General features: G+C 50.7%; 1 protein-coding gene and 1 gene segment (V, D, J or C); one reads left to right on the top strand and one right to left on the bottom strand.

Annotated features, from left to right (window-relative positions):
• Nucleotides 1–5,521: 5,521 nt before the first annotated feature.
• Nucleotides 5,522–11,383, bottom strand: LOC128777055 (uncharacterized). The gene is given in 3 exon segments (XM_053902338.1): nt 5,522–5,789; nt 5,863–11,011; nt 11,014–11,383. Coding segments are annotated over 2 exon segments (5,166 nt in total). The 5' UTR covers nt 11,320–11,383; the 3' UTR covers nt 5,522–5,789; nt 5,863–6,151.
• Nucleotides 11,384–12,813: 1,430 nt separating this feature from the next.
• Nucleotides 12,814–13,355, top strand: LOC128777058 (probable non-functional immunoglobulin lambda variable 5-48). The segment is given in 2 exon segments: nt 12,814–12,868; nt 12,983–13,355. Coding segments are annotated over 2 exon segments (402 nt in total).
• The last annotated feature ends 4,943 nt before the right edge of the window (nt 13,356–18,298 follow it).

Raw genomic sequence — 18,298 nt, 5'->3', positions numbered from 1 at the left:
GAGAGAGAGAGAGAGCGAGCGCATGGGGTAGGGGCAGAGAGAAAGGGAGAGAGAATCCCAAGCGGGCTCTGCACTGTCTGCACAGAGCCTGATACAGGATTTGAACCCACCAACTGGGAGATCATGACCTAAGTCAAAACTATGAGTCCAGGGCTTAACCAACTCACCACCCAGGTGCCCCGCTGTTTTCTTCTAAAACAATTCATTTCTTAAAAACTGGAATTCGGGTTGAGACATGGGTTCAGTATTCATTTTCTATATTAGTACCATGATGGGAAATTACCAGGCAGGCTTTATATGTTTTGGTCAATTATTCTTTTAGTATTTTTCATTTTTATTTGTTGTTTCTTCCTGCCAATACATATGTAGGAATACTTCATTCCCTAACACAAATGATATTGAGCATCTGTTCATGCACTTATTTTCCCTCACTGTATCTTCCTTGGTGAACTTTGAGCATTTTCTTAAACAAGTGTATTGCTTATTTATTTATTTTTCCAGCTTGTTTGTGTTTTATTGACTCCTATGCTCAAACCTTGACCGTGGACTCCTGCAGCTGTAGGGCTGCTCCAGGGATTGGGGATTGGATGGACCTGAGGAGCCCCTGCATCAGGGATGTGGAATGGCCGTGAAGGAGACTGGGGGGGGGAGCCCCAGCAGATCTGAAGATCTCTGGGTGCAGAACTCAGGGTTGGCTGCACACTGACCTGCACCCATCTCTTCCCAGTGCTCCCCACTTTCTGCACAGGGGACAGGCAGGGACAGCGGAGGATTCTCTTTCTCTCTCTTCATATGCTAAGGTGTCTCCTCAAAGGATAGATCTGAGTCACACACACACACACACACACACACACACACACACACACACACACCAGGCCCCTGATCCACCTGCACTCATGCTTCCTTGGGCTTGTCCTCTCTGCACCTCCTTGTGCACCCAATATGAATATGAAGATTGTGAAGCTGAGAACCATGCTGGGGACAGTGGTGGCAGAGGCTCCGTGGCCTGGCAAGGTGCTGTCATGACACAGCCCCTCTCTGTCCTCAGTTGTTCTATAGACACATGTCAAATCCTCTGTCTCCCAGGGAGAGACCAAGGCCCGCTAAACAGGACTACAAAGGAGATGCTGAGCATGCAGTTGGGGTCGTCACCCTCAGGTCCACTCAGAGACACAAAAGGTCAAGGCTGAAGGAGCTCATAGGTAAAACACCTTCTGGAGATGCAATAGGTGCCTGATTGACCCCCATTCCCTGTGGGTCTAGTACCCCTCACTCAAAAGCCAGCAGGGAGCTCCTGGGACATTCACAGATTCCAGCATGTTGGGAGTATGGTGAATAGACCTGTGGGAAACCTAGAACAGATGGCCCATAAGTTCAAGATGGTCTGCGGTAGAAGAGAACTGGGGGCTCGTTCTCCACAGCCACCAAATGTGGGGAGGAATGTGGTGCTTGCTCTGGGCCTCTGTGGGCCCATGGGGGAGAACCAGTGGGAGATTCTTTCCATCTTGCTCCAGAGAGCCTCCCCAGGGTAGAATATTGGTCTGTAGGAATGCCCTGAATTTACCCATGAACCTGACTCTTGAGTTCTTTTCAATCCCCGGGCTGTTGTTCATTGAGATATGTTAACAAATACACCAGCCTGTTATGCTGAACAAGCTTGTCCTGGGGTGGGGTGGGGGGGCGAGCAGTGTGGACAGGGCCTCTGAACTAGGAGTGTGTGCAGATTGCATGATTGTTTCTCTGTGGTCATTGTTTTTCTGTGACAGATTATAAACTCTTGTCCCTTTGTGGTTAGTCGTCACCTGCTGTCACTTGCTTTGGCCACAGATACAGTGAGAGGAATCTTGTGCTGCTTGTGGACAAAGTGTTAAGAGCCCATGCTCACCCCAATCCTGGGTCTCCCCTTCTGCTTCCCTGACCCCCATTATGCCAAGGATGGCTCCTCATCCACTTCAGCATGAGAGGCACCTGAGCATGTAGAGGCCAGAAGAGTCCACAGCTGCCTCAGTGGGTGGCTGGGCTGTTGTGTGCCATCAAGCTTGGGATGAAAGGGGTCCATGTGGGAATCCTCCTCTTTGTTCACAAGACACCCAGACAAGAGCATGCAAGTGCTGGGAAATCACTGGGAATCACGGAGGGCACCATACCGAGCAGACCCCGCCCTGGCGGGTCTGGGGACCTCCAGTCCTAACTGTGGGTGATGTGCAATGGCAGCGTCAATGCCATGAGAAGGCAAAGAACTCAAGAACCCAGGTCCTCCGAGTGGGACATCGGTCCCACAAGCAGATGAGCAGCTAAGATCTGGTGACCCGTCCCCTGAGGTGGCGACAGTCTTGAATGGGTGGTGGTAGCAGGAAGTTCAACATCTTGTGCCTCAGGATCCATCAGAACAGCAGTGACAGTAAGGTCCTCATGTCCCACTGCACTGACATTGCATTAAGGGAGCAGAGTGGCATCAGTAGGAAGATAGTGTAGAAGAGTTTCCAGTGTTCTTCTCCTTCCAGAAACATCAATTTGAACAATGATCCACATGCATAAACACCTCTGTGATAGGTAAGGGTTCCAGGCAAGTCAGTAGAGCACCTGGGTGAAACAACAAATATGAAAATATGACAAAAGAGGTAAGGAAAGAGTTTCACATGATGCCCATAAGCCCTTCCCCAGGCCCAGGGCCCAGCTCAGAGAAAAGTCCTTCCCCTGGGAGGCAGAGTTACATGAGAACCTGACCTGACCACAGACCACAGGCCCTGCCCACACCAGGGACAGGCCAGCTCCCACGAACCCTGGCTCCCACATTCCATGGCTCTTGGATCACCCCTGTGCCCCAGCATCCTTTGAAGCCTAAGCAGTTTCTGAGGTCCTAGGCTTCCCACCCTTTCCCACAGAACCAAGCCCCATCTGGGCTATAGTGAACACAGGCTCTTGCATGGTTCCAGACCAGACCAGTTATGGGGAAGCCAGTTTCCACAGACCTAGACTCTAAACCACTGACCACGGCTAGCTCCCATGCCAGGCTAGCTACATGCACCCAGGGGACAGGAGGGCCCCATCAGACCCAGGATCCCACCTGCCAAAGTACCAGCCCAAGGCCTGCAGCCCCAGGTTCACGCCCAATCTCAGATCCACCTGAGTGCCAGGCTGACCCTCATGGACTTAAGTCTCCAGACTGGCTCTCTTAGAAACAAGCTCCTGGCCTGACCCAGTGTGAGGTTGGAACCCGTGGACCCAAATTCCCCACAGGCTCACCCAAATCCAGATTCTCAGCCCAGTTCAGCCCCAGGCCAGCCCCCACGGACCCAGACACTAGCCCTTTCCCCATGGTCCCCAGAAACTGGTCCCCCTGTAAATCCAAGATCCAGGCCCTTCCACATGGACCTAGGTCCCAGACTCATCACTGCAGAACATGGAGACAGATATGATGTGCTTCCGGCTACTCAGTAAGAAAGCGACAGGGAGGAGGTGGCCAAGGGTCAAATTTTGAGCACAGGAGACAACCTCCAGGAGCATATAAAGCACAAACCATGGTGACCTAGGTGATCTGGGTGATTGTCTGATATCATTTCACTGAAGAACATATAACCATTTGTCGTGCTTCTTCTTCCTTTTTTTTTTTTTTTTTGCAACAGACACCTTTACAATTTCATTTTTTTTCAATCCAAGAAATTGTTTATGATACCATTAGCAGAGATTTCAGGGTACCATGTTTTTATATCATTCATTTAAGTTCAGAGTCTGTAAGACCCACAACATACATTTAGCAACTAATGTAGTAACAGGTTCCAGGGAGAAAACAAATGAGTAAATTCTAACTTGCTACAATTGTTTCTCTTTCTTAAGCTTGAAATGCATATGCTCTTGGGTCAGGCTGGAACCACACCCAGAAACTGTGGTCGGTGCCATGTTCGGTCCATAGCTTGAATGTTATAAAACTTGCACAACAGATTGGTGAATATGGATGAAAGATGTCGGAGGCCGCGAAACATAGAGTATTTTAGAAAATACATCACTTTAGGTCAGAGTATTGGTTTGTTATATGGCATGCATACAAAGAGAAACATTTGTTCATTTCACATGGGATGATATCCTGCAATTTTACCCTCATTTCTACAGCCTCAGCAAACTGTAATTCACAGGCTGGCATGACTTCAGTGGGTGCAGACCTACTGAAGAAGAGATTTTTTTTAAGTTTCATTTATATTTTCTGCACCACACTATGAAGTGCCCCCGGTTGCTTTGTTTCTCAGGGACAGGATTAGAGCGCAAGACGGGAGAAGAAAGGCATGAAATTCTAGACTTGGAAACATTCAGTCAAGATTTATACTGTATCTCTTGTTACCTGGCGCCTCTATGATACCCTTCACTGGAGAATTTCAAAGCCCATGATGCTACACAAGTGTATTGATAAGTAAAAATTTAGAACTATTGTCTCTGACAAGATTAATCAAACTACACTAGAGGTGAAATTAATGAGCAACTGAGAAGAGACATTTTGGGTTGTTGGTTTGTTTTGTCAATAAGATCTAACATCAAATAAGTCTGACCCAGTTGGAAGCATGGCAGCCTGAGTTCTTTCTGTTTACTTCTTCTTGGCTCTAGTCCAGTTAGGCCATTGACAATTAGGGGAAAAGACTACTTTCTCTCTCATGTGTCTTACATATGTCTCCATGGTACCAAATAGTCTGTACCAGAACCACATCAAATGCTTTTATTTTTGGCTGGACTTTTTATACTTCACATTTTGGTAAATTATTTTTTTTAATTTACATCCAAGTTAGTTAGCATATAGTGCAACAATGATTTCAGGGGTAGATTCCTTAATGCCCCTTGCCCATTTAGCCCATCCCCCCTCCCACAACCCCTCCAGTAACCCTGTTTCTTCTCCGTATTTAAGAGTCTCTTATGTTTTGTCCCCTCCCTGTTTTTATATTTTTTTGCTTCCCTTCCCTTGTGTTCATCTGTTTTGTATATTAAAATCCTCATATGAGTGAAATCATATGATATTTGTCTTTCTCTGACTGACTAATTTCGTTGAGCATTGTACCCTCTAATTCCATCCACATGGTTGCAAATGGCAAGATTACATTCTTTTTGATTGCCGAGTAATAGTCCATTGTATATATATATATACATACCACATCTTCTTTATCCATTCATCTGTTGATGGACATTTGGGCTCTTTCCATACTTTGGCTATTGTTGATAGTGCTGCTATAAACATGGGGGTGCATGTGTCCCTTCGAAACAGCACACCTGTATCCCTTGGACAAATACTTAGTAGTGCAATTGCTGGGTCATAGGGCAGTTCTATTTTTAATTTTTTGAGGAACCTCCATACTGTTTTCCAGAGCGGCTGCACTACTGTGCAGTTTGCATTCCCATGTCATGCTTCTTTAATGTGTCACTGGTACAATAAATAAATTAGGTAATGATGGTAGATTAAAACACAAATAAATCGATATGAGAGTATTTAGAACTGTTATGCCCAGAATTCGTGATCCCCAAAGACCACTAGGGAGCCGAGTCCGATGCAAAAGCAAAAGAACCTTTATTCGAGCTAGCTCGAGCTCAATCCCCTACCTGCACCGACGCAGCAGTGAGATACCAGGGAGAGAGAGCGAGTTTCAAAAGCACAAAGGTTTTATAGGGGTCTAGGGGCAGTTGGTGAGGTAATGGCTGTGGCCTCAGCCGATTGGCTGGGGAAGGGTCGGAGTCCTGTTACGCAGGTCGCTGGGCGTGTTTTGATCAGGAAGTTTGAACGGGTGAGCGGGAGGTTACTCAAGGGGAGGAGGCTTGGTCTGAGGTTTCTGTGATTTTCCCGGAAAAGGGGTCATGTCGGGGACATAGTCACTCAAGGTGGAGAACACAGAACAAGATGGAGTGGGCCGGCGTAGGCCCGCCCTTTCATTCCCCCCTTGTCATGTAACTTACGGACCCAATCATGGGACCGGCTGCATTTATGGTGACAAGGGGAACAGAGTTTGGAAGTTTACGCTAAGTTCTGGGAAGCCTGTGTCCCTGGGGTGGCTCTGGGAGGTCTGATTAAGTATTGTCCCCGAGCTGGTATCTATGATCTGCCAGGTGATGTTTTGGGGGACGTGGGGACTCCCGGCAGCATGAGCAATGACAAGCAGAGTTAACAGAGTTACCAATATTAGGTGGGTCGAATGCGCTGTAGCTTGAGCTTGAGCGGGTTGTGTTGGTCCCGACTGATGGCCCATCGCTTGACGAAGTCCTTCCGGATTGAGGAGGGGTCCGCTGGCCGAATGTGGGTGTGATGGACCCAGGTCGCGATGCCGTCTACTTTGAGAGCGGTGGGGGTTGTCAGTACTACAATGTAGGGTCCCTTCCAGCGCGGCTCGAGAGTCTCTCGGTGGTGCCTCTTGACATAGACCCAGTCTCCTGGCTTGTACTGATGAGGTGTCGGGGTCGGGCCAGCCTCGTAGATGGCACGGAGGCGCGGCCAAATGTCCTCGTGCGCCCTCTGGAGCCCTCTCAAGGAAAGAAAAAGTTCTTGATCTTTAAACTCTGCAAGAAGTTCAGCTCGAAGGCTGGGAATAACAGGGGGTGGCCTGCCAAACATGATCTCGTAGGGAGTAAAACCCAGAGTGTAAGGAGTGTTTCTAACCCGGTAAAGGGCGTACGGTAGGAGAGTCACCCAGTCCCCGCCAGTCTCCATGGTTAATTTGGTAAGGGTCTCTTTTAGGGTTCTATTCATTCTTTCTACCTGTCCTGAGCTCTGGGGCCTATAAGCACAATGTAATTTCCAGTTTGCCCCCACCGCCTTGGCTACTGCCTGTGTTACCTGAGAGATAAAAGCTGGTCCATTGTCTGATCCTACCATGGCAGGAAAACCATACCTGGGTAAGATGTCTTCTAGTAGTTTCTTAGCCACCGTCTGAGCCGTTTCATGCTTGGTTGGGTATGCCTCCACCCAGCCAGAGAAGGTGTCTGTAAATACTAAAAGATATTTATAACCATACTTTCCTGGTTTGACTTCAGTGAAGTCGACTTCCCATTGGGCTCCCGGTCTGGTGCCTCTGAGCCTGGTTCCTTTTTTATTTGATGTGGCTCTCACGTTGGTGAGTTGGCAGGTCTTGCAGGCAGATACAACTTGCTCTATTTTGGTGTCCTGTTGGTGAATCTTGATTCCGGCATGTCGGATTAAGTCTTTTAATTTTCGGGCCCCCATGTGAGTAGACCGATGCATGTGCTCTAATATTGAGACTCCGAGCCGGTCTGGCAGCAGGAGCTCCTTGTTAGGTGTATACCACCATCCCTTTATCTCCTGGGCCATGGGGAGTTTCTTGATCCGCTGTAACTCCTCCTGGGAGTATTTGGGCTGGTCTGGTAAAACTGGGTCTCCCGGGTCCGGTAGTTGTATGGTCATGGTGGGGACTGGAGTAAGGGCTACTGCCTTGGCTGCCTGGTCAGCCTTTCGATTACCTCTAGCTACTGGGTTATCAGCTTTTTGGTGCCCTTGGCAGTGGATAATGGCTAGCTTGGCAGGAAGCCATAAGGCCGTAAGTAGGTTAAGTATCTCCTGCTTATTTTTTATAGTCCGTCCTTCTGCCGTCAGTAACCCCCTCTCCTGATAAATTCCCCCATGAATATGAGCTGTGGCAAATGCATAACGGCTGTCTGTGTAGATGTTAAGCCGTTTTCCAGCTCCCAGCATCAGCTCCGCTCGCTGGGCTGACGTTCCGGAGGGTAGAGCCTCCGCCCATACGGTGTCCGTTTCGGTGACCACCGCTGCACCCGCATACCTGTGTCCGTCTCGCACAAAGCTGCTGCCATCAGTGAACCAAGTAGCCTCGGCATCGGGGAGGGGCTGCTCGGTCAGGTCCATCCGGAATCCATGTACTTGTTCCAGGATTCCCGCACAGTCATGTAGTGGAGCACCTAGGTCAGGGTCGGGCAGCAGGGTTGCAGGATTGAGGGCTGCACTGGGGTGGAACCGCACTCGTGGAGGGTTGAGTAGGAGGCTCTGGTAATGAGTCATACGTGTATTGCTCATCCATCTATCAGGAGGCTGTTTCAGGACCCCTTCAATGGTGTGTGGGGTCGTGATCCAGATCTCCTGTCCTAGGGTCAGTTTGTCTGCATCCTTGACTAGGAGTGCTGTCGCCGCAATAATTCTTAGGCATGGTGGCCAGCCGGCAGCCACTGGGTCTAGTTTCTTAGACAGGTAAGCCACTGGGCGGTTCCAGGGGCCTAAGGCTTGAGTTAGAACCCCTTTTGCTATTCCCTTATGTTCGTCTACAAAGAGGTGGAAGGGTTTCGTAATGTCTGGTAGGCCCAGGGCTGGGGCACTTAGGAGGGCCTTTTTTAACCGATTAAAGGCAATTTCTTCTTTTTCAGTCCATTTAAATGTTTTCCCCTCTTTGGTAGCTTCATATAGGGGCCTGGCGATCTCAGCAAAACCTGGAACCCAGAGGCGGCAGTAGCCGGCTGATCCTAGGAATTCCCTCACTTCTCTTCGGGAGGTGGGAGTAGGGATCTTTAGGACAGTTTCTTTTCTGGCATCTGATAACCGCCGCTGTCCGCCCTCCAGGATATATCCCAGGTAACTTACCCTCTCCCTGCATATCTGAGCCTTCTTCGCGGATGCCCGGTACCCTAATGCCCCCAGGGTAGCCAGCAGGTCCTGGGTCCCTCGCTCACAGTCTTTGGCCGTGTCGGCAGCAATCAGGATGTCATCTACGTACTGTAGAAGGGTGAGGCCAGGGTGCTCCCTTCTGTACTCACCCAGGTCCTCGTGTAGTGCCTCGTCGAAGATGGTGGGTGAATTTTTGAATCCCTGAGGTAGCCGTGTCCAGGTGAGTTGCCCACTGTAGCCCTCCTCCGGATCATGCCACTCGAAGGCGAACAGGGGTTGGCTCTGGGGTGCCAGCGGCAGACTGAAGAAGGCGTCCTTTAAATCTAGTACAGTATACCAGACCCTGGAGGGCGCCAAGGAGCTCAAGAGAGTATATGGGTTGGGAACAGTTGGGTATATGTCCGCGACCCTCTTATTTACTTCCCGGAGGTCTTGTACCGGTCGGTAGTCATTTGTGTGAGGCCTTTTGACCGGCAGTAAGGGGGTGTTCCAGGCAGACTGGCAAGGAACTAGTACCCCTAGGCTTCGTAGTCTCCGGATGTGTGGCTGGATCCCCTTCCGGGCCTCCTGTGACATGGGGTATTGTTTGATCCTTACCGGACTCTCTCCTGGCTTGAGCTCTACCAGGACTGGGGTCCTATGAGCGGCTAGTCCCATCCCCCCCCCAGTCTCTGCCCAAACCGAGGGGAATTCTTGTAGCCATCTGTCTATATTATCCTCTCTCGGGAGCGCCTCCTGGTGGAGGAGGTATTCATCCTCCAGTTTCATGGTCAGTACCTGGATGGGGTGGCCCTTGCCATCGGTGACCTGAGGCCCCCCTTGTCTGAAAGTTATCTGAGCTCCAATCTTGGTCAGTAAGTCCCGTCCTAACAGCGGGTAGGGGCATTCTGGTATTACCATAAAGGAGTGGGATACCCGGCCCGTTCCCAAATCTACTGTTCTTCGGGTAGTCCATGAATACTGGCTCATACCAGTTGCCCCTTGTACCCAGGACTTCTTGCTGGCTAGTTTTCCTTGTGGGGTGCAGAGGACCGAATGTTGTGCTCCGGTGTCGACAAGGAAGTCAACAGGGGTCCCCTCCACTTTAAGAGTTACCCTGGGTTCGGGGAGAGGGTCCGAACCCCGACTCCCCTAATCACTTAGTTCATCTAGCTCTAGGACTTTTACTCGATCAGTCTTGCTTCCTTTCCCGCCAGCCCTTTTCAGACAATCTCGGGCCCAATGCCCTATCTCCTTGCAGTATGCGCACTGATCCTTCTGCAGCCTCTGCTTCCCCCCCTTGGTGGTTCTTTTACCTTTTCTTGCGTCGTCTGCCAGCTGCTGGAGACGGCGGTCTCGTTCCTCAGGGGAGTCAGCAGTGGTAGCTAGTAGTATTCTCGCCAGGTCTCGAGTCTGCTTACTGCTGGCAGCCGCCATGGCGAGAGCCTGCTTGTCCTCAGGAAGCTCCCGGTTATTATATACCTTTTTGGCTACCACCAGTAAGTCCTGCAGACTTTTTTCTCCTAGTCTATCTATTTTCTGTAATTTTCTCCTAATGTCTATGGCCGCTTGGTTTACAAAGGCCATGATAACAGCTGCCTTGCTTTCCGGAGCCTCTGGATCCATGGGGGTATAGGTACGGAATGCCTCCATGATCCGTTCTAAAAAGGCAGCCAGAGATTCATCTTTTCCCTGTTGTACATTTCCTACCTTGGCCAAATTGGTTGGCTTTCTAGCAGCCATTCGGAGACCCCCCATTAGAGTCTGGCGGTAGACCCGGAGCCTCTCCTTACCTTCTGCCGTGTTGAAATCCCACTGGGGCCGAGTTAAGGGGAAGGAGGCATCTATCTGAGCCTGGTTGGTGGTGGGATTCCCGTCTGTGCCGGGAACTAGTTTTCGGGCCCCATTGAGGATTCTTTCTCTTTCTTCAGTCGTGAACAGGACCTGCAAAAGCTGCTGGCAATCGTCCCACGTGGGCTGATGGGTAAAAAGAACAGAGTCTAATAAATCAATAAGCCCTGCCGGTTTCTCAGAAAACTTAGGATTCTGAGCTTTCCAATTGTAGAGGTCACTAGTGGCGAAAGGCCAATAGTGATGGGGCTGGTTCCCCTCCGCGTCTGGGGGTCCGGTGGCTCGCAGGGGCAGAATAGTGGAGTCGGCGGCGGAGGCGGATTGCTCCCTCTGAGCCCTTTGTCTCGTGAAGGGCGGGCTTCCCACTGGAGCGTTTCCGCCTCCCGCTCTCGGAACAGCGTCTGCCTCCCCCGGAGGGGGAGGATGGTGTTCTTCCAGCATCCTAGAGGGGTTATACGAGGGAGGAAAAATTAATTCTTCTTCAATACCCCCCTGTAAGACAGGGTAGAGGGGTGCTGAAGGCTGGATAAGACTTTTCTTCTTCTTTGTCCCCTGCAAAGCAAGAATGGGTTTTGGCTCCGGAGGGAGCGGGCTAGGAAGGGCTTAAGCCAAGAGGGTGGGTCTTCTACAAGGTCCTGCTAAGTGATAATGTAAGGGAGCTGATCAAGATGGCCCGTCTTAGGCTGAGAGATGATACTCCTGACTCGGTGGATAGTAGGGAGGTCGAAGGTCCCCTCTGGTGGCCATCCGACATTGAAAGTTGGCCACTCGCTAGAACAAAAAAACTGCCACCGACCCTTTCGGACTTCCACACTGAGGTTGTTAGCTCTTCCCCTCACATCCTTAAAGTGATCAATCATAATACTTAGAGGAGTAGTCTGAGTCTGTCCCATAACGTCCGTCCAGTAAGTCCACAGAACAAAACAGAGAAACACAAAAACAGACAAACACAGGGCCCCTAGAAAATCTTCCAACTCCATGGAAGCAAAACTGAAAGCTAGCTTAGACATTTGAGGGGATTCCACGTCCCTCCAAAACCGATGAGGGGATTCCACGTCCCTCCAAAACCGATGAGGGGATTCCACGTCCCTCCAAAGACGACGGCCTCACGCCAACCAGCGGGAGCGACCCACCTCGTCTCAGACCTTTGAGGGGATTCCACGTCCCTCCAGAAGGGAGAATCGGAATGTCTTCCGAAACTCCCGGCCCGTGGTCCTCCAGTGCGTCCACTTAGACCGCGTCGGGCACTACCAGAATTCCAGAAGTGAGCTCACACAGAAAACACAGAACAAACAGACAGATACTAACCGTGGCCAGTCAGGCTCTCCGGGTCGGGGGTCCCTCGGGGGTCTTGGGGATCCCGGACGAGCCCCCAAATGTTATGCCCAGAATTCGTGATCCCCAAAGACCACTAGGGAGCCGAGTCCGATGCAAAAGCAAAAGAACCTTTATTCGAGCTAGCTCGAGCTCAATCCCCTACCTGCAACGACGCAGCGGTGAGATACCAGGGAGAGAGAGCGAGTTTCAAAAGCACAAAGGTTTTATAGGGGTCTAGGGGCAGTTGGTGAGGTAATGGCTGTGGCCTCAGCCGATTGGCTGGGGAAGGGTCGTGGCCTCGGCCGATTGGCTGGGGAAGGGTCGGAGTCCTGTTACGCAGGTCGCTGGGCGTGTTTTGACCAGGAAGTTTGAACGGGTGAGCGGGAGGTTACTCAAGGGGAGGAGGCGCGGTCTGAGGTTTCTGTGATTTTCCCGGAAAAGGGGTCATGTCGGGGACATAGTCACTCAAGGTGGAGAACACAGAACAAGATGGAGTCGGCCGGCGTAGGCCCGCCCTTTCAGAACCCATGGCTTTAATACACAGGAGATGGAACCCTATCTGTGAACCAGACACCGATGTGTGGAGATAGACAGGGACCTGGTGAGTCACAGAAACCCGCTGGGCTCACAGGGCTTTGGCCATCGTGAAGTCTGTGCCCTGTGACCAGCACGGGGAGCTGTGGGACTGCCCCGTGGTCCTTACACAGTTGCTTGGTGAGGGCCATTCACTCAAGACTCTGGGCCTGGAGGCAGGGCCCTGTGTGACCTGAGGGGACTCAGGGAGGGGGGGACCTGAGGGGACTCAGCAGCTGTGTCCCCTCCAGCCTAGCAGAGTCCCCTGAGCAGGGACCTGTGTGTTGCCTCAGCAGGTGCTTCCTCCCAGTCCTCTCTCTGGGGTTGAAAGCAACCTCCATTCATCTCAGTATGTGGTATGAGATGAGTTCCAGCACAAGGGAGGGGCTGGGCAGTCACTGGATGGGACCCATTTGCATGGACAGCCCCTCCTGTGGCAGAGGGTGGAGGAGAAAAGGAGGCTTGGGGCAGCCCAGCCCACTGTGGGGACCAGAAGCTGTGCTACCATGGACTGGACTCCTCTCCTCCTCATGCTCCTGTCTCACTGCACAGGTTGGGACAGGCCCGGGGACACAGGGAGCCCCCAAATCTCTATTCCTGTGCTCAGAGTCCTGAGAATTCCTTTTTCCATTTCTAGCTTCATCACCCATGATTATCTGTTTGCAGGTTCCCTGTCCCAGCCTGTGCTGACCCAGCCGCCCTCCCCGTCTGCATCTCCGGGAACAACAGCCAGACTCACCTGCGCCCTGAGCAGTGGCTACAATGTTGGCGGCTACTACATAAATTGGTTCCAGCAGAAGCCAGGGAGCCCTCCCTGGTATCTCCTGTACTACTACTCAGACTCAGATAAGCACCAGGGCCCCGGGGTCCCCAGCCGCTTCTCCGGGTCCAAAGATGCCTCGGCCAATGCGGGGCTTCTGCTCATCTCTGGGCCACAGCCTGAGGACGAGGCTGACTATTACTGTGCTACCTATCATGGCAGTGTTACTCACAGTGACTCAGATAACCAGGAAGTGAGATAAAAACCTCTGGGTCCACAGATTTTGTCTCCAAGCCTCTTTTATTGAGAAGCTTCTGTGGAGGATCCTATAGGGGAGAGTCCTCTGTGGTGAGACCTGTCCTTGAGGAGGTTGAAGTGATACACAAGAAATTTAATAGTGAACATATGGGAATCAACATAGACCTAGAAAGTCAAAAGACACGCAGGCAAAACGAGATCTATGTTTTTGTGAATTACATGGAAGGAGGTAGGGGTCTAGTATTCAATGCAAAGAAACGCACTTCACAGACAGAAGAAGAAGAGTAGAGTAGATGTTTCATAAACAATGTGTGCAGGGCCCCTGGGAAACGATGAGACACAGAGGACTGTGTCTCAACAGGCTTTGCTGGCTTTGCTCAAACAGGCTTTGCTGGGTCCCCGTCTGCCCCACCTCGTTCATATCCTAGTGCAGTTGTCTGTGGTGCCAGCTGTCTTCCTGGGGCAGCTGCCCCCCCCTGAATGTTTCAGTCAGTTGAAGAGACATGAAGAGCTTTTCCTGAGTGTATGGGCATCAACTGCTTTTTAACTCATGATAGTATTCATGTCAGTGTGGCCCATCCAGGGGTGGCCTGCCTTGTGCCCTGTAGTTCTAGTAAAAAGTTGCTAAGGCCAAGGTCAAAACGTTGCTGCCTGTGTTCTCCTCTAGGATTTTGATGGTTTCCCGTCTCACATTTAGGCCTTGCATCCATTTTGATTTTATTTTTGTATAGAAAAATAAGTGTAAGAAAGTGTTCCAGTTCTATTCTTCCGCATGTTTCTGTCCAGTTTTACCCCATGCCATTTGTTGAAAAGACTGTCTTTTTTCCATTGGATATTCTCTCCTGGTTTGTGGGACATGAACTGGCCATATATTTGGGTTTTCTATTCTGTTCCATTGATCTCTGTGCCTGTCCTGTGCCAGTACCATACCATCCTGATGACTCCAGCTCTGTAATCCAGCTTGAAGTCCGGAATCAGAGTCTCTTTAAATAGATGCTATATTATATTCACAGGCTATAAAATACAGACCCTGCTAAATATTTAATGTTATCGAGCTCTTGTGACTCCAGCGTGGCTTTGAGGCCGGTGACCTCAGTGTGATCTCCCTGTTTGCCTGGGTGACAGTCTCATGTTGCTGGACATGTGATGCCGCTGTTTCTGTCCTCATTTCCAGCAGCTTCCTTTCTTCAATGAATACAATTTGGTTCCCTCTGTTCCTTTCTACCCTGATATCTAATTTGGTATCTGTTCAGACTCTGGTCACTTTGTTCAGTACTTGTTTCATCCTATGTAGTTCAAGGTTTATTTTCTCATTTTCTGTTCTGAGGGTGAAAATTCATAGCCTGAGGTCCAGTCAATCACCTCCTTGTGTCCCACGTGGGGACACACCCTTCCGTGTCCTGTGCTGTGCCACAGCTGTCCCTTCAGTGTCCCCAACCAGCTCTCGCTGTCACAAATTCTGCCCTAGGACTTCCCACAGAGCAAAATCTCTAATGAGCAGTGCTGACGGCAGGCAAAGCCTGGATAAAAAGTCTCTGGGAACATGGAGGGGAGATCACATGATGGCTCCATAGAGGTCCCTGCTGGATGCTCAGGCCCCGCTCTGTCCTCACACCTGCAAAAGCCTCATCTGAATTTGCTGAGTCCTGTCTGCCCTGCTCCAGACGGGCCTCACATCCTCACACTCTGTGTCCTCCTCTGTGAAGGTGTGTGTCCCTAGGCGAGCTCCTGTTCACACTCTACTCCCAGAGGCAGCTTGCCTCCTCTGAGCCTGTCACGGGGACAGATCCCTTCTGCTGTCTGCTCCCTTTGTCCTTTCTTCAGCTCCACAGTGGTTCACAGGCTCCCCTTGGTCAGGTCTGATCACGTCCCTCCCGCTAGTCCCCTGTCCACAGAGGAAGCCCAGTCAGGGAGGGCTCACCGGGACTGCACTTCCGTCCTTCCCTGGAAGATCACTCTCATCTGGTAGAAATACAGCCATCAGGGAAGTGGATGAAGGAGGGGTTTGGGGGGAGCAGGTAAAAAGGAGAGGTTTGCCCAGAGAACCGCGGGAGGTGCTGTGAGATGGTGTCTAGAGGTTTCTGCAGGCCACGTGCTCCCAGCTGGACAGCCCTCCACTGACGGTAGGCCCAAAGACTGGGCTTTTTACTTTCCGTGGGGACTGGGAAAGATTGTTCTCTCTGGGCCTGGCAGAGTCCCCTGCACAGGGGCCTGTGTCTAGTCCTAGGAACTGCTTCCTCCGGGTCCACTCATGGGGAAAACAGCTGCATAAGGCAGACTCCCTTTCCAAGGGCTTCAGGCATGGTGAAGGCACATGGGGGAGAGGCAGGGGTGGTCTCAGTTGCATGTGAAGCCTCTCTGAGAAGGCCACAGGTAGCAGATAAGAGAGGCCTGGGACATCCCAGTCCCAGCCCTGTGGCCTAATAAGGGTCTGTGTCATTATGGCCTGGACCCATGTCCCCCTTATGCTCCTCTGTCACTGCGCAGGTAAGGACAGACCTCAGCACTCTAGGGTTGGCCTCCAGCCTGAGTCAGAATCCTCTGGCTCACATCCTCCAGTGTCTATACTCTGTCCCTTCTCCTCATTCTGATGTGTCTGTGTTTATACTTCCCTGTCCCAGCCTGTGCTGACCCAGCTGTTCTCCCTCTCCGCATCTCCAGAAACAATTGCCAGACTCGGCTGAACCCTGAGCAGAGACAGGAGTGTTGGTGGTTATAACATCTTCTGGTACCAGCAGGAGGCAGGGAGCCCTCTCCGGTCTTTCTGTTCTACTACTCAGACTCATACAAGCAGCTGGGACCTGGGGTCTCCAGTCATATCTCTGGATCCAAAGATGTCTCCACTAATACAGAAATTTTGCCCACGTCTGGGCTGCAGCTTGAGGACAAGGCTGACTATTACTGTGCTACAGCTCATGGCAGTGGGAACGGCTATCGTTACTCACAGCGTCTCAGATAAGGAGGAAGTGATGTAAGACCCCTGGATCCACAGACCTCGGCTTCAGCCTCTTTTCATTGAGAAACTTATGTGGAGGCACAAGCAGGGGTTACATAACTTCAGGAAGATCTGTCCTTGAACAGAGGAAAGAGACATACCCAGGTTATGCCTGCAACGCGGGACAGCACAGGGCATCCCAGGAAGACACTGACATTGACGTAACACAGCCCAACTTCACGTCCCCGTGGGGTCTGGATGATAAACACGAATAAATACTGCATCTGTAACTGAACGTGCTACCCAGCAAACATTCATCCACACATCAGTTCCACCATCTCATTCCATAAAGTGTGACCTTGTGTCACTACTGATGCATCCACAGCTGACATAGTGACAATAACCCTGGTCATAGACACAGTCTCCTCTCTCTGAATCAGCTACACTTGAACTTGGACCAGACTCTACAGACTCTTCCTGATAACACTCCCCACACCCTCCCTTCTTTTCTCCTCTCTGCTCCCTCATCTCTCAGGCTTAGGCCTTCAGTCTCTCCATCTGGCTCTCTCCATGTTAGGATTTCAGAGGGAACTGGAAATGATCTTGCTGTAGTTTTCCAGTCTCCAGGGCCCAACTCTAGGGAGGAGAATGACCAGAAGATAGAGCTGTGTGAATCCTCTCATATTCTCCTTCCTGCTTCTGTCACTTGACAAGGCCCGGACTTCTGATTGAGGGAAGCGTTAAAAGTCTGCTCTCAAAGGAGCCACAATTGCCTAATAAATCCTCCTCCAGTAGAAAAGGCTTTAAGAAACTGACTTTTAAATTAAAAATCCTGGGCCCTCAGATGGAGAGCCATCCCTCAGTGTGTGGAGAAGCCTTAAGAGGATTTAAGGGCAACTTGGCCTCATTTTTGGTCACATATGCGCATGCACGCGCCCACGTACAAACACACACACACACACACGCGCGCGCGCGCGCACACACACACACACACACACAGAACTCCCTCCTGAGTCTATATTGTCCTGGACTCTGCAATTTCTGGGCTTCTTTGTCTCTCCAGAAGTCATGGTCAACCTGAGCTCACCCAGCCATTCTCAGTAAAACAGCCTCCAGGAGGCAGAACCCCAACCAGCATGAAACCCAGTGACATCGAGTGTAACTGAGGTCCTGTCACCAGGGCAGGATGTGCCCTGATCATCTGCTTTCTGGGACAAGTTTATGCTCAGGAATCCCAGGGCAAGTCTCCGTCCATTGGGCAGTTCACCCCCCAACCATCTCTGGGCTCCAGTCACTGCCTGAGGCTGATCAGTAGATTGATTCTGAGACAGCAGAGTCAGTGCTGCTCCCATGGAGCTCAAGGCTCATGAGGACATAACACAGGCCCTCCCTGTACTCTCAGGGCTGGCTTCACTCCCCCAGACACTCCAGTGAACCCCCAGCCAGAATGGACCTGTACTGAAAAGTCTGTCCCAACTGAGGGCCACAGGGACTGTGACTTCAGGGACACAGCGCTCCTTATCTCCACCTCACCTGGAGTCACAAGTGGCATCTTCGAAAGAATTTTCTGGATCAGATTGGTCTTGGGTAATAGAAATTCATTCCTCTAGTCACCGGAAACTGAGTTATTACTCTATTGTGAACTTGCTGGACACAAGATACAGTGACTATTGTTCTACCCACCCCTGAGATGAGTCTGACCCCTAAGCATCCATCCTGGAAGCTCTGTGTGTTAATTCCATCACTGAGGTGGGTCTGAAGTTCACAGGAACTAGCTCTTCATGGTGTTTACCTGGGCACCGCGTTGGGCTTTCCTACTCCTACTTGCAGGACAAGACCTAGTGTACAAAACTCACAATTAAAATAATAATAATAAAAACAATAATAAGTGAAATGATTTAGAAACAAGTTTATAGACCTCTATTCAACTGAGAACCAAAAGTCATATCATTTCATTATTTTTTCATCCATCTTTTTTCAACTACTATTTCAGTCCATATTGTCTCAGCAATAAGCACGAATCTGTGAA

Source organism: Panthera pardus, unplaced genomic scaffold (assembly GCF_024362965.1).
Source record: "Panthera pardus isolate Hobbes unplaced genomic scaffold, ASM2436296v1 HiC_scaffold_15, whole genome shotgun sequence".
Taxonomy (NCBI): Eukaryota; Metazoa; Chordata; class Mammalia; order Carnivora; family Felidae; genus Panthera; species Panthera pardus.
This window is presented reverse-complemented; position numbering and strand designations above follow the sequence as displayed.